The sequence below is a fragment of the Lepidochelys kempii genome, chromosome 15 (assembly GCF_965140285.1).
Source record: "Lepidochelys kempii isolate rLepKem1 chromosome 15, rLepKem1.hap1, whole genome shotgun sequence".
In the NCBI taxonomy this organism is placed as follows: domain Eukaryota; kingdom Metazoa; phylum Chordata; order Testudines; family Cheloniidae; genus Lepidochelys; species Lepidochelys kempii.
This window is the reverse complement of record NC_136394.1, coordinates 21,245,662-21,269,606: the sequence shown is the minus strand read 5'-3', so window position 1 is coordinate 21,269,606 and position 23,945 is coordinate 21,245,662. Positions and strand designations below refer to the sequence as shown.

At 40.5% G+C, this 23,945-nt stretch overlaps 1 protein-coding gene across 2 annotated transcripts in view; it reads right to left on the bottom strand.

The window, feature by feature from the left end:
- Positions 1–5,812: 5,812 nt before the first annotated feature.
- STX2 (syntaxin 2) overlaps positions 5,813–23,945 on the bottom strand; it is a 40,602-nt gene continuing 22,469 nt past the window's right edge. The window contains exons 7-11 of one of the 2 annotated variants that reach the window (XM_073312754.2): positions 18,115–18,188; positions 17,870–18,007; positions 16,178–16,288; positions 10,245–10,368; positions 8,274–8,364 (exon numbers count right to left, since the gene is read on the bottom strand). In XM_073312754.2, coding sequence (XP_073168855.1) covers positions 10,285–10,368; positions 16,178–16,288; positions 17,870–18,007; positions 18,115–18,188 — 407 coding nt within the window. In that variant the 3' untranslated portion in view covers positions 8,274–8,364; positions 10,245–10,284. Of the gene's footprint in view, positions 8,365–10,244; positions 10,369–16,177; positions 16,289–17,869; positions 18,008–18,114; positions 18,189–23,945 lie in introns of both variants that reach the window. The other variant, XM_073312755.2, reaches the window with a different exon arrangement.

The following is a 23,945-nucleotide window of genomic DNA, read 5'->3' as shown; positions in this document are numbered from 1 at the left end:
GACCATACGGGAGGTACTGGATCTGATTGCTTTATAGAGAGAGGAATCCGTGCTATCAGAACTATGTTCCAAAAGACAAAATGCCGAAGCATCTCAAAAAATCTGAGGCCATGAGGGACAGAGGCTACATCAGGGATGCAACACAGTGCCACATGAAACTTAAGGAGCTCTCACAAGTGTACCAGAAAACCAAAGTATCAAACGGACGCTCCGGGACAGAGCCCTGGACATGCCGCTTCTATGCTGAGCTGCATGCAATTCTGGCAGGGGGGGGGGCGCCACCGCTACCCCACCCCTGTCCGTGGACTCCGATTAAGGGGTACTCTCTGCCATGGCTGAGGATTTTGCAGATGGGGAAGATGAGGAGGTGGAAGAGCTTGGGGAGAGCACTCAGCACACTGTCCTCCCCGACAGCCAGGATCTTTTTATCACCCTGACTGAAATACCCTCCCAACCCAATGAAGCTAGAGAAGGGACCTCTGGTGAGTGTACTTTTTTAAATATAATACATGTTATAAAAGCAAGTATTTTTTAATGATTAAGTAGCCCTGAGGACTTGGGATGCATTCGTGGCCAGTACTGCTACTGGAAAAGTCTGTTAACGTGTCTGGGGATGGAACAGAAATCCTCCAGGGACATCTCCATAAAGCTCTCCTGGAGGTACTCTAAAAGCCTTTGCAGAAGGTTTCTGGGGAGAGCAGCCTTATTCCGTCCTCCATGGTAGGACACTTTACCACACCATGCTAATAGCAAGTAATCTGGTATCATTGCATGACAAAGCCTGGCAGCGTATGGTCCCGGTGTTTGCTGGCATTCAAGCAACATCTGTTCTTTAGCTCTCTGTGTTATCCCCAGGGGGTTAGTTTGGTTTCTGCTGCTGCAAGTTAACAGGAAAACTGCAGCACTAAATGGTCAACTCAATGGGCTTTGCTTGGTATGGGAAAGGAGGGGGCTACTGTTATGAAGGGTCCAGAAGCCGAAAGACTATGGCTTACCATGGCTGCCTGCAAGCAAATTCTGTTGCCCGGCCCTGTGTGTGGGATCTTTAACACCAAAGCCACAGGCACTCAATAAGATGCAAAATACGACCTTGTACCAAAATCACATGTGCTATGTAATGTGAATAGCGTTGTTCACTGTGGAAGAGTATAGCCATTGTTCTGTAAAATGTATCTTTTTAAATACTTCACTCCCTTTTTTTCCTCCAGCAGCTGCAAATGTTTCAAGCCTCCCTCCTCCGTCCCAAAGGCTATCTCAGATAAGGCGGCAAAAAAAACCGCACACGCAATGATATGTTCTCTAAGCTCATGCAGTCGTCCGGCACTGACAGAGCTGTGTGGAGAGACACAATATCAGAGTTCAGGACAGTGGCCGATGAACGTGAGGAGAGGTGGCGGCAGGAAGATCAGAGGAGGCATGAGGAAATGCTGGGGCTACTGCGGGATCAAACGGACATGCTCCGGCGTCTGGTGGAGGTTCATGAACGGCAGCAGGATCACAGACTGCCACTGCAGCCCCTGCTTAACTGCCCTCCATCCTCCCCAAGTTCCATAGCGTCTTCACCCAATCCCCCAAGAACATGATGGGGGAGGTTCTGGCCACCCAACCACTCCACCCCAGTGGACAGCCCAAGCAACAGAAGGCTGTCATTCAAGAAGTTTTCAAGTGGCCTTTTCCTTCCCTCCTACCCTCCTCCCACACCCAACCCGGGCTACCTTGTAAGTTATCTCCCTATTTTCATAATCAATTAATAAAGAATACATGTTTTTTAAATGATAGTGACTTTATTTCCCTTGTAAGCAAACTGTGATTGAAGGGGGGAGGGCAGTGGGCTTACAGGGAATTTAGAGGCAACCAAAGGGGTGGGTTTTCATCAAGGAGAAACAAACAAGTGTCACACAGTACCCTGGCCAGTCATGAAACTGGTTTTCAAAGCTTCTCTGATGCGCACCGCTTCCTGCTGTGCTCTTCTAACCGCCCTGGTGTCTGGCTGCACGTATTCAGCGGCCAGGCGATTTGCATCAACCTCCCACCCCGCCATAAACGTCTCCCCCTTACTCTGACAGAGATTGTGGAGCACACAGCAAGCAATAACAATGGGAATATTGGTTTCGCTGAGGTCTGAGCGAGTCAGTAAACTGCATCAGCGACCCTTTAAACGTCCATATGCACACTCTACCACCATTCTGCACTTGCTCAGCCTATAGTTGAACAGCTCCTTACTACTGTCCAGGGTGCCTGTGTACGGCTTCATGAGGCAGGGCATGAAGGGGTAGGCTGGGTCCCCAAGGATAACTATAGGCATTTCAACATCCCCAACAGTTATTTTCTGGTCTGGGAAGTAAATCCCTTCCTGCAGCCATTTAAACAGACCAGAGTTCCTGAAGACGCGAGCATCATGAGCCTTTCCCGGCCATCCTACGTTGATGTTGGTGAAACCTCCCTTGTGATCCACCAGTGCTTGCAGCACCATTGAAAAGAAACCCTTGTGGTTTATGTACTGGCTGCCCTGGTGGTCCGGTCCCAAGATAGGGATATGGATTCCGTCTATAGCCCCACCACAGTTAGGGAATCCCATTGAAGCAAAGCCATCCACTATGACCTGCACATTTCCCAGAGTCAGTACCTTTGATAGCAGTAGCTCAATGATTGTGTTGGCTACTTGCATCACAGCAACCCCCACAGTAGAATTGCCCACTCTAAATTGATTACCGACTGACTGGTACCTGTCTGGGGTTGCAAGCTTCCACAGGGCTATTGCCACTCGCTTGCGAACTGTGAGGGCTGCTCTCATCTTGGTATTCTTGCGCTTCAGAGCAGGGGAAAGCAAGTCACAAAGTTCCATGAAAAGTGCCCTTATGTATGCAAAAGTTTCGGAGCCACTGGGAATCATCCCAGACCTGCAACACTATGCAGTCCCACCAGTCTGTGCTTGTTTCCCGGGCCCAGAATTGGCATTCCACGGCATGAGCCTGCCCCATTAACACCATGATCTCCAAATGGCTGGGGAACGCGGTTTTAGAGAAAAGCGTGTTCATGGCCTCATCACTGCGCTGCCGTCGCCTCCTTGTCTGTTTTTTCAGGTGCTGGTTCTGCATAAACTGCATGATAATACGTGAGGTGTTTACAATGGTCATAACTGCTGTGGCAAGCTGAACGGGCTCCATGCTTGCTGTGCTATGGCGTCTGCTCCTGCTTGGGCAATCTAGGGAAAGAGGCGTGAAACGATTGTTTGCCGTTGCTCTGGTAGAGGGAGGGGCGACTGACAACATGGCTTACAGGGTTGGCTTACAGGGAATTAAAATCAACAAAGGGGGTGGCTTTGTGAGAAACAGAATGGCCCCCTCAAGGATAGAGCTCAAAACCTCAAGGATAGAACTCAAAACTGGGTTTAGCAGGCCGTTGATTTCATGGATGGAGGGAGGAGAAAATGAATACAAAACAAATCTGGTCTATTTCTTGTTTTGATCCACTTCATCTATCTTTATACATCTTGCTGGCAGCAGACTGAGCAGTACGACTGCTAGCCATCATCATCTCCTGGGTGCTCCACAGAAGACGGTGCAGTATGACTGCTGTCTATCGTCTTCTGCTGGCTGCTGATTAAAATACCGTGCACTGCCGGTAGGACTGAATCGCAATGAGACGAAACTTAAAAGGGAAATGACCTGGCTGAGTCACTCCCATGTTTGCTCAGGTGCCCCGACCTCACCGAGGTCGGTTAAAAAAAAAAGAGCACCCTGGACTACATCAACGACGGCTTACCAGTGATACTGCACTGTCTGCTGCCAAAAGGCAATAAACTGCTGCTGTGTAGCAATGCAGTACCGTGTCTGCCAGCACCCAGGAGACATACGGTGATGATTAGCTGAGCGGGCTCCATGCTTGCTGTGGTATGGCATCTGCACAGGTAACTAAAGAAAAAAGGTGCAAAACGATTGTCTGCCCTTGCTTTCAGAGGGAGGGAGGCCTGACTATATGTATCCAGAACCACGCGCAACAATGTTTTAGCCCCATCAGGCATTGGGATTTCTACCCAGAATTCAAATGGGCGGAGACTGCGGGAACTGTGGGATAGCCACCCAAAATGCAACGCTCTGGAAGTAGACTGTTGCCTCAGTACTGTGGACACACTCCGCCGACTACATGCACTTAGAGCATTTGTGTGGGGACACACACAATCAACTGTATAAAAATGCTTTCTACAAAACCGACTTCTATAAATTCAACCTAATTTCATAGTGCAGACAAGGCCACTGTGTCCCAGTTCCTGTTTGTAAGCATAATGAAACTGTTCCTCTCAAGAACTTCACATAAGTATTTCAAGCTACAGAGTTTGTGCTTTTCCAACTAGGGAATTTAGCACCCACAACACCTGCTAGTTTAACAGCCCTAACTGATAGGGTGATTTGTGGCCAGAATGAAATACCTTTACTCATGTTGCATACCTTTGTCTGCTGGACATCCCATGGAACTCAATGTGGTGTTTTCATAGACTAAGCATTGTTCAATCAATCAGAATCTGACCATTAGTGATCTAAAATGACAAAGGCTATTTGGAAGCCGAGCTACGGATCCCAGCAAGGTTGAAAGTCATTCATCTAAGTTACATCAAGTACCTGACCCTTGACTGGGCGTCCTAGGTGCTATAGTAATACAAATAAATAAATTCTATGCAGTTAACAGGAGTCTTTCATCTGAGAGCAAAGGACCTGTTTGCTGTGCGTACATATTAAAGATACTATAGCTCACAAATAGTCAGAAGGAATTTGCTTGTTGTAGTGCTTAGTCAAAATTCCCAGCTGACAGCTCTGAGCTGCCCACTTGATCATTATGCAGCCGATGCACCTACATTAACTTATCCAAAAGAAAGGTCCAAGCAGAGTCTGCAGCAATCTAGACTTCCTCAGCTTCCTCATCAATTTGCATCAACTCTGACCTATATGGATTAAGCCTCTACTGTTGTCTTTATGTCCCTCCAACCCAGGTGACTCAGACTGATCAAAAAATGTGCCAGTTCTTGTTTGTGGATACTTGCCCATTAAGAACTGGATGAGAGAAAATTAATTTCACATAGGTCACTGAACAGCCCTTAGAATGGATGGTAACACCTTCTGGTCACTGCTAAATTTAGTTTACAGAACTGCACCTATCCAAGCATGTACAACCTAATTTCTAAAAATGTAAATAAAATCAGACAAAAATCAGCTATTAAAGTCCTCCTATTCCACCAAGAGTGAACTTCTACTGCTTCAACCCAAACAACAGATTTTGAAGTAGATGCGTAATCTAACGTTAAACCAGCAGTGTCGAGGTTAAAGATTTCATGTAGAATAACAGGCCGATACCACACTGCAGAGCCCTTCAGGAACTCCCCCTCCTTCCTGTGAGTTAGTAGGAATTTTTAACTTCAGTTTACAGTAAACATTATGAGGAATTTGAAAAAACAAACCAAGCACCTGAACCTGCAAACAGGAGTACCATTGCAAAAATGAGTAGCTCGACTGACTTCAAGATTTTGTTTGATAAAAATAATTGTTTTCCAGCTTTTTAAAAAAGTTACTGGGATTATTTCCTCTTCTAAAGTTACTCATATGTATTCATATGTGCAGTATTACTTCAGGACCTTATCAGGGATTTTTTTGAAAGGAAGTGCTTGATGCTATGGCTTATTCTCGCTCATTCCTATATACCTGTTTATTGGAACTTTAGAATTGCTTTGATAATCATACCACCCGCATTTAAGTATTTCCAATAGTCTGTATAAACATTTACAATAAACTCACCAACATAAAAGTAGTCACAAGTGAAATACTTGCATAGACAAATTTATTAGCGAATGGGAAATGTTATTTTCCATTTATTTAACTAGAAACCAGTTATTTGCTCCTGAAGTGACAAGGAAGTAAGCACGTGCACCTGTGTGCAATTTTAAATATACTTGTATATATTTTTAAATAAAATTGTGAGGCAAGTATATGAACAAAAAATATAAAGTCATAAATGACCCTTTCAATTTATATTCTGAACGGAGAATCTCTTGCAAATGAATGCAAAGAAAGTTACACGCTTCTTTTTTGGTTGATGTAGATAATCTCCTTCTATCAACAGCACTATCTGATATTTTTCTGATATAGAATAATCTGTACATTTCTATAAATATGGTTTATTACTAAATACTAGAAAACAAAGCTATTAAATAAAAAATACATTTTACTTAAGAACTGACCATTTCAAGTCTACCAACTGTTTCAGTATTTTGCATAAAGACCTCCATAGTCACTCATGGCTGTCCACACTTAAGAAAAGGTAAAGAAATTTGTTCATTAATTAAGATGAAAATTTCAATACATTTCTTGATAGCTGATTTGTAAGAGTCCATGAATAATCTTTTACAAGTGTTTTCAGGATAAAATTACTGAATCAGGATCTCATTTAGCAATCCCAAACACAATGCAACTAAAGAAGCCTATTTGTTCCTATCTGCTTTCACCATGGATCACCATTTGCAAAATACAATCTGAAAAGAATTTCACAGTATATTTGGACAGCATCAAGCAGGAATATCCTTCAACAGATGGCATACATTGTAAATCTTGCTAAACATTAAGAGACATTTCAATCAATTACATTTTAATGTACAACTTGCTTCTCAGACATTTTAAATAAGAACATTTTAATGCGTAATGAGTCAGTAAGCTGTAGTACTAAAAAGTTGCAACATGTAACATTATCTAAAGCAAAACGATATTTGTCACCACCTGAAAACAGGAAAATGAAGAGATGTAAGCCACGTTTTAAGAAGGCACCTTTCCTTTTTTCAATTTCATTTTAAGTGTAACTATATCTACATATCTACATGAACATATTCAAATGAGAAATCAAAACACAAATTATAAATACTTTACACAGAAATGATACAAGAACAAAAATAACCTGTAACATTAAATTCAGCTATTTTGGTTAAGTTTGAAATGTTTAAAACTTTACAAGCTGCAATACGTCTGTTATGATAGCTATTACTAAACTCTTCATACTTGTTACATAAATTCACAAAAGTAAATTTCATAACAAATCAGTGTATTATTGGCAAATCCAAACACAATGCAATTAAAGAAGCCTATTCGTTACTATCTTTTCTCACCACCACTTGCAAACATTTGAAAATTAAGTCTTGATTTTTGCTCTTTAAGGAACAAGATGAACTGTGCCTTATGGCAATCTGGTCAAAGTTGTAAGGCTAAATTGCTCTGTTGAATTTGTTTTCATATGCACAACAAATTTTATTTTGGAATATCTTCCCAAAAAGTTCAAAAACCGTATCTGTGCTTCATTACTGCATTTTTATACCAGGAAAATGTTGCAGCCACTGTCTTGATTATATAGATTAGACACACATTTTGAGCAATAAAGCACAATAAATCTCATAAAGTAAATAGACCAATAAACTTCATAATAGAATAACTAGTGTTTTTTTTTAAAAAATCTAAGAATTCTAACATAATGAAACAAGCAGAACTGGACTTAAGTGCAATCTTCTAAACAATCTTTACTGGAAGGTTTTTAAAAACAGTTCAAGTTTTATAGTCACTATTAACAGAACGCTATTTGGTTGCTTCATAAGCTTTCTGGAAGCAGGATTTTCCCCTTGAATTAAAAACACAATTTTATAATATCTTTAAACACAAATTGATTTTTAAAATAAAATGAGGCAGCACTAGTTGAAGAGGGAATTCTTTTCCCCTAAAAAACTGGATAGAGCAAGATGACTAACCAGCAAATGTTTTATTTAAAGTTATGGCTACATCTCCTACAAAACAGTGCTCAGAGAATCAATTATTTTGCTAACAAGACCACCACAAATGTGGTACTAAAATTCTTAATTAGAATTGCATTAGAAGTGGAAAAATTATACCAAATAGCCATAACTCAACAGTTTCACAATTCCCTAATTAAATTCTGCATTTATAACACTGAAATATCAAAAAATGGAATTCCCAAATCACTTTAGTTCAAAACCATTAAAAGCAGGTTTCACACTGGCAGATCCATGTAGTTTCTGATGAAAATCCAACTGATTTCCCATATACACTTTGATTTACAGATATGATTAAACATTAGGTGCCACTGTGTTTTCACCTTTAAATCAATAATGACAGGTCAGCATTGAACACCATGTGTAACATGGTGTAAGGCATCTTTTACCCAAGAAAAGGTTAGGATATTTGGTTTTATTGCAGATGTGATTTGGAGCCTGAAGATTCTTAAACTCTTGGAATGTGCTTGCTATGATAATGTAGCTGCTAGGATAATTCCAAGGATCACAAGCAAGACAGTTACACAAATAATTATGAATGTCATTTTCTGCAAAAAAGAGAAAAATGTAGATTAATGTATCATATCAGATTTTAAATCTATTTTCAGTAGTACATGCACATTCTAGAACCACAGCAAATAGTATATATGGATCAAAAATGTTGACATGTATTTGAAGATTTTGAAAAGCACCCCAATACAATGACACTTATTGCCAGTATTTCTCTTCCAAATTGTACATATAACTGCAGTCAATCACAGCAGACTTAATTTAACTTTTCAATATTTGCCTAACACCTGTGTGTTTTATTTCATGGAATACTCATGTTAAAATCCATAAACAAATTCTGTTGATAAATTACTGTTTGCTACATATGGAAGCTGAGAGTTGATAAAGCATGTTCATGTCTGCAGTCATAACTGGAGATTTGCGAAAACTGCTTATGTTCTCCTTTATTTGGATACTTGTTCATTCTTATTAACACATACTGAGCTGAATAAGAAAGTCAACAAACAACTATTATATATTTGATAGCTCACCAGTAATTATTGCAGGAACAAAATGGGTTCATTGGACTACATGTGTCAGATAGGCTAATGTAAGATTAAGTGCCCCTGATTCTATGGTTTAATATGCAAATGACAGTATTTACTAAATGACAAATTGAGATGGTATTGTATTAATAACTACAAAAAACACACTCAATGTTTAAAAAGTGATAGTTTAAATAACTTTTCCTGATGAACTGTTTGAAAGAGAATGCTGCACCTAATTATTTCAATATTTCCCGGTTTTAAAGATACAGAAGTAGCTATGGGTTGTTGTGAAGGTCAAAAGTATAACTGGGTTCACAAAAGAATAGGTAAGTTCATGAAGGATAGGCTGATCAATGGTTATAAGCCAAGATGGTCAGGAACGCAACCCTGCACTATGGATGTCTCAACCTCCAAATGCCAAAAGCTTGGCCTGGACAACAGGGGGCTGGATCATTCAACTGTCCTGTTCTGTTCATTCTCTCTGAAGTATCTGGCAATGGTCCCTGTCAGAAGACAGGATACCCAGCTAGATGGACTACTGTTCTGACCCAGTAGGACCATCCTTTTAGTATACAGACTACCTAAGAACATAAGTACGATAGAGTTTCTCTTTCAAGTTCTGAATCATGGACCTTTTCATCCTTGCAGATCATCCGTGTAGTTTGTGACTGAAGAAAATATTGCTGCGTAGAGGACAGTAACTTGTTCCGCTAATATAAAAAAAGGCTGAGAAGTCTCAAACCCACAAATTTGCATTGTTATTTTAGAGTTAGTATCTTGTGCAGATGCCCACTTCTAAATATCGCCATCTCAGAAAAAAAGAGCGGATTAGAAAGCATACGATTTAAAAAGTCTGGTTTCTAACTGGGAAATCTTAACACACTGGTTGCAAAACACACTCTGGCTTCAGAGTGACATATGTAATATGGGTCTGTCTTGAAAGCTCTTTATAATTGTAAACGCACTATGTGATAAAAGTTAAACTCCATGTGAAAATGATTTCTCATATTGGGCAGGTCCTCAGCTGGTGTAAACTGTCCATGTAATAGTTAACAGGCTTATGACAATTTACACCAGCTGAGGATCTGTCCCACTGATTTTTAAAACTCAAAGATCTTACATGAGGTTGAAATCTGTAAATTACATAAAATTACCACTAGATCTCAGTTTTCATAATTCAAAAGATATCTACTTTTGAACATACATCAGGGCTTTTATGGCAACTAGAAACTGACAAGATTCATTACTTCATCAGGTCCAGTCCCCCTGCCTGGTCATTACAGTATTACACTATATATGTGTTAAGGGTTGGTACAAAATAGCTTGTTTGCTTAGTGAGTTCTCAAAACTAAACAATAACAATGAAGCAAATTAGTTGATTAGTTACTTACTGCCGCATTGGCAGACATGCATGCTGAAGTTATCCAAGCATCATCGAATACCAACTGACAAACCAACAATTAGAGCAATTATGGCAACCAACACCAGCGATAGAATGACAATTATCCACTTTTTCTGCCGAAGAAAAGCAAAGTGATTAGTTTCAGAACACAGTGTTAAATAGGATCTGGATTTATTCTCGATCTTTAGAAAAGAAATTCAGTCTTTTTAGTACCACCTTAATTTTTGAAGCCTGAAATGGTCCTGGCTACCATTTTTGGACTGCCACTTGGTTTCTTAAAAGGATCTCTATCTAGTGAGGCTAGAGTTTACTGCAAATGTCAGAGTTATTAACTTTTTTGCCAACATTTACAAGGAAACATTTGGGCTCTCATATCTGATATCTACCTCATTTTAAACATATTAACAGTTCCCAATACGGAAAAAAAAATATATTTATGTAAAGGGTATTGGGACAGAGAATATATACACCTCAAACAGACTGTGTATAATCTGCTTTTGGAATTGAAGATTATTTATCTATAAATAATCCAAGTACAATTCCACAGTCTCTATCTAGAGTCAGGTCTTTTCATACGACTTGCCCTGCTCTGAAGCTAATTAACATGCCACGAACATAATGAAAAATCTTGCTGTAGTCTCCCTTGCCACCTCCCCCCCCGCCCCACTTTATTATATAACTCACAAAATTCCACTGCAGTTTTAAAAGAATTTTAATATAATGCAGATGCTAAACTGCAAAACCATTAGTGTTCAGAGGTCAAAAAGCAATTGTTTTAGTAGATTACTGACTTCATAATGATTCATCTTGGGGGCTGAAGGGAAGAAGCATATTGAAACACTGAAGCATTTTAAGTGTCAATGCAAGTCAATTAAATGCGGCTTTTAAAAATAAATCTTTCCAGTGTAATCACATCATTTTGTTTCTTTGAACCAGGTATGATGCCCATCAATTTATGATGATTCATACATTTATAGAAGTGCATGTCTTTGATAAACTATGGTCCCTGAATCTTTGAAAATAATATGGTATGAATGGAATTTCCACTTTTGCTGAAGGAGATTTACCATGCTAGCAGAAAAATCAAATTAATTTTAAATATAGGATTACAACCACATGTCCAGATAGGTCTTTCAATTACAGAGGTTTCTAAGCCTTTATAAACATATTTCACTCCTGAATAACTTTGTGCCACAGAAGTTACTTACCACTGACACATTTTAAACACTTCTTTTGGGTGTACAGTTTCTATGCATTCAAAAATAATTTGCTTTAATGGAAAAAGTCAATCTTTACTGTATGTGAATTGTGACCTATTCCCTTCCCACAAATTTCTACCCTTCAGAAGTAATATTCCAATTCACATTAAAGCCTATTCAGAACAAAATTTGATAAGCTATATCCTGTAATAATAAATGGAGTGTATAACAGACGGGAAGAGGAAATCTGATAAAGAAATTTACTTCACTTTTTAAGGACAGAGACCACGGACAACTTGAATATAAAATTTTCCAATCCCATTTCATTTGACCCATACATAGTAACTCTAAAAGAGCTAAGCGTTATTTCTTGTATGGTCACACGCTTACAATATAGAAACACAAGTAAAACAAAAACCAAAAAGGTTATTTACCTTTTCATAAATGTTGTTCTTCAAGATGTGCTGCATATTGTCCATTAAAGCATGGGGGCGGGGGGAGTGTATGTCCCTCACGCACTGGTGCTGAGGGTTTAGATGTACCACTCGGGACAGCCACACCCATGCCTGAGCTGCTCTTGCTCTTAAATGAGAGGTATGAAAGGAAGAACTGGCCAGTGCTTCCCTCAGTTCCTTCACAGTGGAATCCAACAGTAGACTTCACTGCACTGGGAAAGTAGAGTGGGTCTTCATTTGTCCCTGTGAGTACAAAGCTTTGGGAAGAAAACTGGCAAGTATATGTAGACTGATTCAGGTGGAAATCACACTCTACTTTGGAGAGAAACGTAGCTAAACTTTGTCTTTGTAGAAAACTGTATATTACTGATCAATGACCAGGGCATTCTGTTCCTCTTCCTCCTAGTGGAGATAATAGCCATTAAGAAAGCTACTGTTGGTGAAAGGTGCAGAAGCAAGCATGATGCAAAAGGTTCAACAGAAGGGTTCATAAGAGTAGACAAAACTAAATTCAAATCTCAAGATAGTGCTGGATCTCCACAGGCAGAAATAATCTAGACCTTTCAGGAACCTGGTTGTGATAGAGTGAGTAAACAGAGTCTTACCATCAATTTGAGAATGAAATGCTGAGATGGCTGTCATGTGCACCTTAACAGAGTGAGAGCTAGGTCTGACTCCTTAAGAAGTGAGAGGTAGTCTAGAATCGATTGAATCATTTTCTGAATAGGTGGCATTATGGGAAGCCACCCAGATGGAGAACTGTTGCCACTTACTCAGGTAAACCGCTCATGGGAAAGGTTTCCTTCTGTTAAGGAGAACATTCTGGACAGCCCCTGAGCAAAAAATATCTTGTGCATTCATTATTGATGAACCATGCCATGAGGTGCAGCACTAGGATTTGATCGAGCACCAAACCATGGTTCTGGGTGACAAGGTCTCTGGTTATTGGTAATGGGAAGGGTGGTCGGTGAATGGGTTATGTAGGTCTGAATACCATGGCTGTCTCAGACAGACTGGAGCTATGAGGATCATTCTGCCATGACCTTGTTGGGGCCTGAACATGACCCTGGGAAAAAGAGGCACTGGTGGATATGCATACAGCTTGGTCCTTGTCCCATGAAAAACAGAAAAGTGTTGGATATTGATTCTGGGCTGCGACCAACCCTGAAGCAGAATCAGGGACATTTTCTGCTTTGCTGTGTTGCAAATTGATCGGCCAACAGAAACCCTCCTATGAAGAACGCAAACTAGAACGGCTGGGTTGAGAGACCATTTATGGTCTATGTTGAAGGATCTGCTCAGACAACCTGCCAAGCTATTTTGAATCTCCATCAAGCAACATGCTGAGAATGACGGAGCTCTGTATGCGGAAATTCCATAGCTTGACTGCCTCCTGGCACAGGCTGTCTGACCTTGGGCCACCCATTTGTTCACATAAAATGCCACTGTGGTGGTGAGCACCTGGACAGTCTTGCCCTGAATGGGAGGTAGGAAACACTGACGCATATGGAATATTGCTTGCAACTTGAGGATAATTTGTAACCTGTATAGTCCACAAGCCCTGAGTCTGAAGATCTCCCAGATGTGCTCTCCACCCCATGACTGAAGTTTCTATTACCGAAGTCATGGAAGGAAAGCAGTGCAGAGGGGGGAACACCCCTGCACACATTGTCTTGGCTCATCCACCAGCTAAGAGATGATGCTATCATGTCCAGAACGCATACTAGTTTGTCTAGATAACTCTGAGGGCGATGGACTGATCAGACCCATGCTCACAATGCTCTGAGATGCAGCCTGGCATTAGGAATAATAGATGTACATTTGGTCATGTGACCTAGGAGCCTTAAACGATTTCTCAGTCGTCTGTGGATGATCCTTGAGGGGGACACAGATATTGTGGAGTCTGAAACCTGGAAAGAGGCAGAAATGCCCTGGCAGAAGTCGAGTCCAGGACCACTCCTCTGAACTCTATTCTTTGCAGAGGCAGTAACGTGGGCATTTCTTTGCTTTGTTTCAGGCCCAGAGTATTGAACAGAGTTTGATGGACCACAGCCTGCACCTAGTGTCTGGAGCAACCCCGAAATAACCAGTCTTCCGGGTAAGCATAAACATGGATGTCTCTCTGGTGGAGGTAGGCTGCCACCACTGTCATGCACTTGGATAAAGATCCTCCGTGACAATGATAGACCGAATGGCAGCATGGTGAACTGGTAACGATCCTCCCCTGCCACGAACCTCAGAACTTCTTGTGGCCAGGTTTGATCGTCACATGGAAACAGGCATCTTGTAAATTGAGGGCAGCACACTCTCTCCCCTGGATCTAGGAAACGCCATGCAGAACTTCATGTTCTTGATATATTTGTTCAGGTTCCGAAGGTCTAGGATGGGTCTCAGACACCCTCTAGCCGTGGGTATTAGAAAACATTGAAGGGGAACCTCTTCTATGGCTCCCAAAGAACAAAGAGTTTGCACTTCTTGCCTTAGTGCAGACTCATGAGAGGGGGTCCCTGAAGAGGGACTGGAGGGTGAGGTTGGTGGACAGAAAGAAAATGCAGAGTATAATCCTGATTCCATCATGCTTCGCACACACACTTGTCTGGGGTGATGGACTGACTGCCAGGCATGCAGGAAATGGGATATTCTGTCCAGGGGGTGCAGATGGGTGAGGGGAAGGATCAGGTTGGTCCAGGTCTGGTAGTATACTGTCTTTGACATAAGAGTCAAACCAATACTTTGAGGCCTGGGGATGTCTAGATGAAGAGACCAGGGAAACAGAGGGCAACAGCCTTCTGCTCTGTGACCTCCTTTGCCTTCCCTTAGAGCAGTCAGCCTGATGGAAGGGATAATACTGCTGTCTAGGCTGGAACTGAGGATGATAATTTTGTCTGCTTTGCAACCAAACTGTAGAGACCCAAGGACCTCAAAACCACTCTCAAGTCCTTCAGTGTGTGCAATACTTTGTTTTAGGTAATGTGACAAAGTTCCTCCTCTACCTTGGTGGGTCTTGCACTTATTGGTGGATTTGCTTGCTTTGGAGCTTCACGGCAGCCCTTACTTTGGCTGTTTTTCTGAACCCACAGTCCAGGACAACTCCTCCTGTGTCTGACCAGGAGTTGGGAGGTTTGGGGGGGGGGGAACCCGGGCCCGCCTTCTACTCTGGGTTCCAGCCCACGGCCCCGTGGAATGCAGCTGTCTAGAGTGCCCCCTGGAACAGATGTGCAACAGCTACAACTCCCTGGGCTACTTCCCCATGGCCTCCTCCCAACACCTTCTTTATTCTCACTATAGGACCTTCCTCCTGGTGTCTGATAATCCTTGTACCCCTCAGTCCTCCAACAGTCCGCGTTCTCACTCTCAGTTCCTAGTGCCTCTTGCTCCCAGCTCCTTACACGCGCCACAAACTGAAGTGAGCTCCTTTTTAAAGCCAGGTGCCCTGATTAGCCTGCCTTAATTGATTCTAGCAGCTTCTTGATAGGCTGATTAGAACACCTGCAGCCAATCTTAATTGTCTCCAGAAGGTTCCTGACTGTTCTGGAACTTTCCCTGTTACTTTACCCAGAGAAAAGGGACCTACTTAATCTGGGGCTAATATATCTGCCTTCTATTACTCTCCTGTAGCCATCTGGCCCAACCCGGTCACAGTAAGAACAAAGCACATTCCTTGAATGGAAGGTCCTCAATTGTCTCTTGCACCTCCACAGGGATCCCAAAGGACTGCAACCAGGAGCAATGATGCATAGTGAGTGCTGTCACCATAGCTCTCAATACAGAATCCGCCACATCCAAGGAGCCTGAAGAGCTGATAGAGAGACAAGGCAGCCCTCAGCAGCAAAGGACTGAAGAACCCTGTTCTCTCAACCCCTTGTCACATTATTGGCAAACAGATTGCCTCCCAGTTAGAGTAGCCATTCATCACCAACTGCGCATACCGATTGACACTACAGAACTATAAACTTGCAAAAATACACAAATGCTCTGACGACTGACATGGATGGTCAGAAGGAACTCAAGGAGAGGTGGCTCCATCATTTATACCACTTTCTTCGAAGCACGAGGAGGTTGGGAATGGTTGAGGCTGCTCCCGAATATTGTTAGGGAAAACTCTCCAGCACCGGTGCATGGGACATGCACAGACCCACAGTGGAATGGACATATGCAAGTACTCAAAGAACATCAAGTTACAGCATGTGAAGTTAAGAACAATAAAAACTACCTTTTGTTATGCCATATTAACTGAGTTAATGAAAATCCAGAAAAAAAAACCTTACCCTTCGTGCTTTACTTTGATATTTAACTGCCTTTTTTGTCTCCTCTTTAGCATGTTCTACATAATCTGATGCATTCATCACATCCTTTTCTATGTTGTTGATCATTTCACCCTTAAAATAAAATTAAGACATTTTTTTTTTTTACCACTACTGGAATTTTCTGGAGCCCTGCATAATGAACCTGAGTAAACATATCAAAATGATTTTCAACATGAAAAAGCGTTATGTATTAATGGCTGAAGTTTTTATTTTTGCATCCACATGTGATGGAAAAAAGGAATGGGAAGCAAGGTCTCATAGGAAAAATATTTTAACCTAAAAAGAAAAAAATATTGGTAAGGGCAGGTAGGGACAAAATACTGATAATTTAAAGCATATTCCTAAGAGAAAGGTATGCTTTAATAGCTAATCTACAACTGGCATACTAAAGAGTTCAGAAGTATCTGAAGCAGCATATGGAAACGGCAAGGATACCTACAAAACATTCATCCAAAATTATTCACAGGTTTTCAGGAGGTGGATTCCTCCAAGCTAACTACTTAGAATGCCAGTACATAATGAATTTTAGCTCAGTTATGATTAATGAACTTTGGGAATGAAATGCAAGGTCTGGAAAATATTACAGTAGATCTGTTACCTGTGTTTCTGTCCATCAGAAGACATAATCAGCAGCAGTGAACAGCAAAGCATTAAAAATGATGCACAAATAACTTGTTCATTTCTGTACAAGTTTATAACATACCAATAATTTTCACGCTTATTCATTTTGTATCAAGGCAACATATCAGACTTGTAGAACGTGAAATCCTCCAAAAAAGAATATGCTAAATATAGGCTGATTATTCATAGTACTACCCACTGAATTGTTTCACAGTGGATCTAACAGTTTACTTTCACAGTAAAAAAAAAAAAAAAAAAAAAAAGTCAGTGAATCCCAAGAACAGAGTTTATTTCATATTTTTATAAATACTGCAAATAGAGTTAATTGCTTTTAACCCTAAATGATCTTTTCTTCCCACCTCCTTATTAAGATAAGATTTATGAAATTGAGAGGTGAGGATACTGGCTATCACTCTCCCACTTACGGACTTTGCTCCCTTTAACGTGAATGGAAATTATAACCAAGTATCACTGCCAATACACTTCTCACCCAATATTTAAACAACCACCACCACCACCACGTTAGTCTTCTGCAATAGCTAACAAATTCTGTTGGTTGGTTTTCAATATATTAACTGCCATTATGGCCTAGCTAGACCAAATTTACTCTTTATGATCTAAATCTAGATTTGCATTCAGGTCAGTGTATTCACCCACCATATTATCTAGCCCTGATCAAGAAATTACACTATTGCACTAAAAATAGTTTTACACTTGTACTTAAATATATACTGCAAAAATCTCATCCTTTAGCATCTGACACATAGTTATTCACTATCCCTAGCAGATGTGATCAGACATGGAGCTTAGACTAGATAATGCCTTCTGGCCTTTTAAAAAAACATCTCTGATGTGTAATCTTTAGTAGTTTGCCTTTAGTTTTACAGGGTTGTGATTATAGTGTTTAAACAAAAAATGGTACCTATAAAAATGTTGCAGTTATCAAGACTATCCTGTATTGTTTTCACAGGAAAACTACAAAACATGCAAAGCACTTCATTACTAAGACAATATTTGAATTGGTTCATTTACCTGAGTCTCAACAAACATAGCCAGGTCCATAAACATGTCATGTAGCTCCCGTATACTGGATTCCAGTTTCATAATATCTTTGTGTCGTGACTCAATTTCATTGAGAGCTTGTCTAGTAATTTGGGAGTCTGATATAATCTTTGAAAGAGGAAAATAGGAAATAACTAATAAGTATGTGATTGACATATTCCTGAATTGAAGAAATAGAATAGGTCATAGCCATAAAGTGGGCTGTGAATACGTACATCAGAAGTGAAAATAGAAGTATTACCACTTTCTAACATTTCTTCCAGTTCTTCATCAGTGGTGGTTTTTCCAGCTAGGAAGAAAGTATATTTTAAGGTTATAAAGTAATAGTACTTTATCTATTCAACATAAAGGTATTTTGCTACACCTAGAAGCCTGAGAATTTACCACGAACAATAATCACATACAGCACAAAAACAACTTAAAATTTGTTAACTAAAAATTAACTAGTTGACTCTCTCAAACCCAAGTATTCATTGTGTTTATGGGGAAGTGGTAGCAATGAAGTTATATTACAATCTCAGGAAGAATGTGCTAAATCCAGAATTAGCATACAGGAGTTGATGGTTCACAATCCTATACTCAGACCTCCACTCCACAAAAAGTAACAGTTTTTAATAACAATTAGCATCCAAACCTCTTGCCATTAAGCACAGTATGAGAGATTCTTGCAGCATGAAAACATCTGCAGCTGTGATAACAGGACAGAAAACAAGGGAAAAAACCCACCTCCTGAAGGTAATGATTCTAGATTGTTGCATGGTCAAAACAATACCATTTTTTAAGGAAGCTATTTTCCATAATAATGTATTCCCCTATTACGGTGTCTCTATAAGGCTAAGACTGGGAGCTAAGAAACATGAGGTTTTTAAAGACAGTTTTCTACCAAAATGTGTCCTTGTGCTATTAAACTGTTATTCCTGAAGCTATTTCTGAGGATAAGTAGTATTGCAAGAATCAAATATTTTTGCAAACACACAATAGGAGGTTAAATATAATGAAAAAATAAAATCATGAAATTCAGTTTTCATGTTTTTGGTAAGCACAATAGGAAAAATTACTTTAATATAAAATTATAAGCTATTTAACATTCATGTTTGTACAACTCCTATATTATATTGAAGATATTAAATCACATGAATATCTAGGGAATCTATTTTCAAAATAAGAATCTAATTTTTTCTGTGTATAAGTAATGAAACAGTATTACAAAGATGAGATTAAAATTATTTTAATACAGGATTCAGTTCATATTAGCACAGGGGTTCTCAAACTTTACTGCACCGCAACCCCCTTCTGACAACAAAAATTACTACATGACCCCAGGAGGGGGGCCCCAAACCCCAAACAGGAGGCCTGTAACCTGAGCCCCTATGCCCTTGGGCTTCAGCCCCGGGTGGTGGGGCTCGGGCTTTGGCCCCAACAAGTCTAAGCCAGTCCTGGCGACCCCATTAAAATGGGGTTGCGACCCACTTTAGGGTTCCGACCCACACAGTTTGAGAACCACTGCATCAGCATATACAGAAAGTGATTGTCAGTTATATTATACTATAAGAAATTCAAGTACTATGTTAAAGGTTAATATAGTTTATTATTCAGCACCTATGTGGACAGGGCTCAAAGTTTGCATAAACATGAAAAAGGAACTGAAACTCAAGTGTAGCAAAAAGGAGTACTTGTGGCACCTTAGAGACTAACCAATTTATTTGAGCATAAGCTTTCGTGAGCTACAGCTCACTTCATCGGATGCATAAAAGTGGAAAATGCAGTGAGGATCTTTTTATACACACAGACCATGAAAAAATGGGTGTTTATCACTACAAAAGATTTTCTCCCCCCATCCCCCTTTCCTGCTGGTAATAGTTTATCTAAAGTGATCACTCTCCTTACAATGTGTATGATAATCAAGGTGGGCCATTTCTGGAAAGCTTATGCTCAAATAAATTGGTTAGTCTGTAAGGTGCCACAAGTACTCCTTTTCTTTCTGCGAATACAGACTAACACGGCTGCTACTCTGAAACCTGTCAAGTGTAGCAAAATTACCTCTTAGCACGTTCAAGTAGTTCATATTGTATAATTTTGTTAAACAATGAGCAGAGAATTCAAACAGAGGTTTCATATTCTACCTATCTTCCCACAGAAAAAGAAATTCTGCAGCACCTTATATAATTCTGCTTTCCCCAATGAAAACAAAAGCTATAATATCTAAGCAGTGCCTTACACTTAAATGAAGGGAGGCAGCTCCTGGAGAGTATCTAAGTCTTCAGTGCACACAAAATGCTAAAGACTCAACTCTAGTCAGATACAATAATTTAAATAACTTTAAATAAAAATAGCCATAACTTGTGATATGTTAGGATTTTTTGTTTGTGGGTGAGTGGAGAGGATGGTAAACTGCCAAAAAAAAATCCAATCAAAAAGTGCCATTACCTTGGCAGGAGAAACCAACAGAAAGCAGCAACTCAGTTACAAGAGAACTCAGTTACAACAATAACAAAAGGAGCAGCAACCAAGAGTTTTAATTCTCCATTGCACCATAAGATCTTCCCTCTCTTTCCCATATAGTATGGTAGAGGGCTGATCAGATTTGCTGTCCTAGATTCATCTTAGGTCTTTTTGGTTTTACTGCTTTCCACATAGCTTCTCCCACTGAATAGTTGGGTTGCAGACCTTCCACTCAGATGTATTAACTTGTGTTTATTTTGGTTGAACCATATTGCTTCTTGCACATATTTCTAATTCTACATGCAAGTCTCTGTTTTGTTCCTCTAGACCCACTGCTCTTTGCAACACCTCCTAATCAGTGTTGGCATCATAACATGGAGGACCCTAAGCTGATGGAAGGAGATGGGCAAGGAAAACACACCCAAAACCAAAGGCATAAGTTTCCCCCTTTAGCAGTACCACTGCCAGAAGAGGGTTGGGATAGGATTTCTAGTAGTAAATTGTTTCCTCGCTCTCTGGTTTCAATGGTGCAAGGAAGACTGGGTTGAGGAGTTCATCTTTTCTTTGCCCCACTGCATACCATTCCTGAGAGGGATACAGGACCAGCCTGTGAAATGAAGAACTTGCATGGGACACAGGACACCCAGAAGACCTTACTTAGCTAGTGCTAAAGCAAGGACTAGTTTTAATTTGCCATCATTTGAGTATATTTATCTCTTCTGGTTATTGAAGTACAAAGTTTCCCAGAGATCTTAAATGTTAAAAGTAAACATACGAATAAAAGCCAGGGATAAACTTAAGGGATATTTATTTAGTTTAAAGACTATCAATTGTCTTCATTTCTATTAGTACACCAGTCATAGCACATTTTGGCCACAAATGATTGTCATTTGTTGGCTGGTTCATCCTTGAATTATTTCTTCATTCCTCACTAAAAAACAAATATTTCATTTAAAGTATACAAGTATGAAACACTGAGTGGAGAGCAACAAGTTACAATGAAGTAATGCATTGGTGGCAGCCTATTGAAAACTCACAAGAAAAAGATTCAAATGATTTAGGATACCGCAACAACCAAATGACAATCGTTTTCAATTTCTGTATAGTATCTAGAGATGTTTTACAGGTTCAGTGCAGGGTGAGGTAGTCATTTATGATCATTCAGTGCTAGAGGCAGGTTGAAGTGTAACAAATACTGTTTGTGGTAATAAGAACAGATCATGAAAGAAAGTGAAGAGCTGTTTAGAACTTGAATTTATCAGGCAAAAGAAACTTGGTTTTTAGAGCTATATATTACCAGATTGAATGTAATAGGAATTTCACATAGCACAAAGATCCAATCCTGGATGCAGAGATTTACAGACTGGTCTGTCAAACTCTGGTGGTTTGCTAATAGGGTCATACGGTGCTGGCTTCTTCCGCCTTACTCCAGAGTCCACACAAGTTGTGGTACATCAGAACTTACTGACCCCATTATTGGATTTGGCTTTAGTCACAAAAGGAACTCCACAAAATCCTGCCCAAGCTGTGCTTCCAGGCTTGGCTTCTCCTCTCCTAAGGTCCTCTCGTTAAGGACTGCTCAGCTACACCATATCTTAATGTTTCCCACCAGGATCATTTCCTGCGAAATGGTGGGATGGTTCAGGCAAATACAGCCAGACTGCTACCAATGCATTAAATAATTTCCTCATATTACTTTTTCATATAAGCAATTGCCATAGGGATGTAACAATCAAAAACTAGAGAGAGAGATGATGGTCTGTAAAATCATGAATGGATGGGCAGGAAGTCCACAAGAACCTCTGTATTAAGATGTTGTCCACAAAATAGCAGAGTGTGTTAATTCCTGTTCAAAAAGTTTATTCGGCAATTTCTTTGAAGAATAAAGTTCTTGATTTTTGTTGTAACTTGACATGGTTCTGGTTAAGAAGGCAGAGAAAAAAGCAGCTAGAAATTATTTCACTACTTTCTAAAGTGGAAAACTTTGCTCCTCCATTAAGGTAGGTAGAGCTACCAGAAAGCAGTGATCCCCCACAAGTTTAATCATTCTATTTAAAGCACTTACAGTAACCGATATTGTAGCCAGGCAATGATAAACAAAGTTGAACAAACCAGAACAAACAAAATCTCAGACGTGATTTATGCTTCCCACAAACATGTCATCTCAATTCATAAGTTTGGATACAACACAGTGAAGATTAATTGTTTTATCCAATTCATACTCTTTTAGATCAAATATTCAATGACTTGGGCAGCATCCCTACCAACATAGCCACACTCATTTAATGCTAGGATTTTCAAAGAAGCCAAAGGGGATGTCCAAAACCTACTGACTTTCAGTGATCTGATTCCCTTTGGCTTCTTTGAACATCCCTGCCTTAAATTATAGGAGATGTACCTAAACAGTGAGGAAGGGAAAGCTAGTACTGAAACTCCCAGTGTTACCAGAATAGTGATATTTCACTTCCTCCAGAGATATTCATCGATGGTTTTATGAATTACACTAATTGTTAAATAGTGAATAATTCAAGAAAAGTCGAACCAAGTTTTAAAAACCCCAACAATAGGATATCCAGTATCTTCTATTTTACACAAATAACCACACTGCACCTTTCAATGCGTGTGTGGAGGGGGGAACATTGTCTGGCTTGCCGGGGGAGAGGGAATAGTGCTTTACGGGCTAGGAAGGGAAGGGGAGGAAGGCTTAGAAGCTGCTGCAAAAGGGGGAAGAGAGTCAGCTTGGCAACAAACACACACCCACCCACCCACCCACCCCCGGGACTGGAAAGGCTAAGGAGGTCAAAAGGAGCAAGCCTGGCAGAGGAAGCCTCTTTTCCCCAGACCAGGCGGAGCACCACTCACCCTCCCTGCCACTGAGGTGGCAAAATACCAGGTTTGGTCAGGACCTCCTGTGGGCATCGCACTAGCCACTCCTTTCTAGGGGGCCTGGGAAGGAATTTTTCCCTCGCCACCAGATTGGCCTACATGGAGTAGGGGGTTTTCCCACCTTCCCCACAGCAGGTTCATGGAGTGCTGTGTTATGGTGAGGAAGGAAAGGTGTTAGGCTATTATGTTGCCACTCATTATATAAGTGCGCGCGGATGTCCAGTGCTAGTACTCCAGAGGGAAGGGATACAGTGACCGAATAAATGGCTTGGTAAAGGACTTAAAAAGGAGGTGTTGGTTAAAGGAATAGAATGGGGGGGGGAGAGAAGAGATCGGGGCTCCTATGACTGGTATGGCAGGGAGCCAACCCCGCTTTCTTATATGCCACCTTAATCCTCATTTGAGGGGTGCGGGGGGAATAGTAAAGTCCAAGGAATAGGTTGGCTGGTGGACCTGGATGGAAAAAAGAGGGGGGCTGGCAGAAAATATTAAATGAACATGAAGTTTCCTGCACTGTATACTTATCTGCCGGGTTGTTCCAGACATCTATTAATAAAGTTGTGGACTGATTAAAACCATATCAAGTGTTTCCTGTCCTTCTTTCGGTATAGCCAGACAATACAGGCTACAATTCTAAGAAGCAGGAGTGGTGTAAGAACATTCAACAGCACAGGTTGACAACCTTTCTGGGTAATAATTTGGCAACACTACAGTGAGT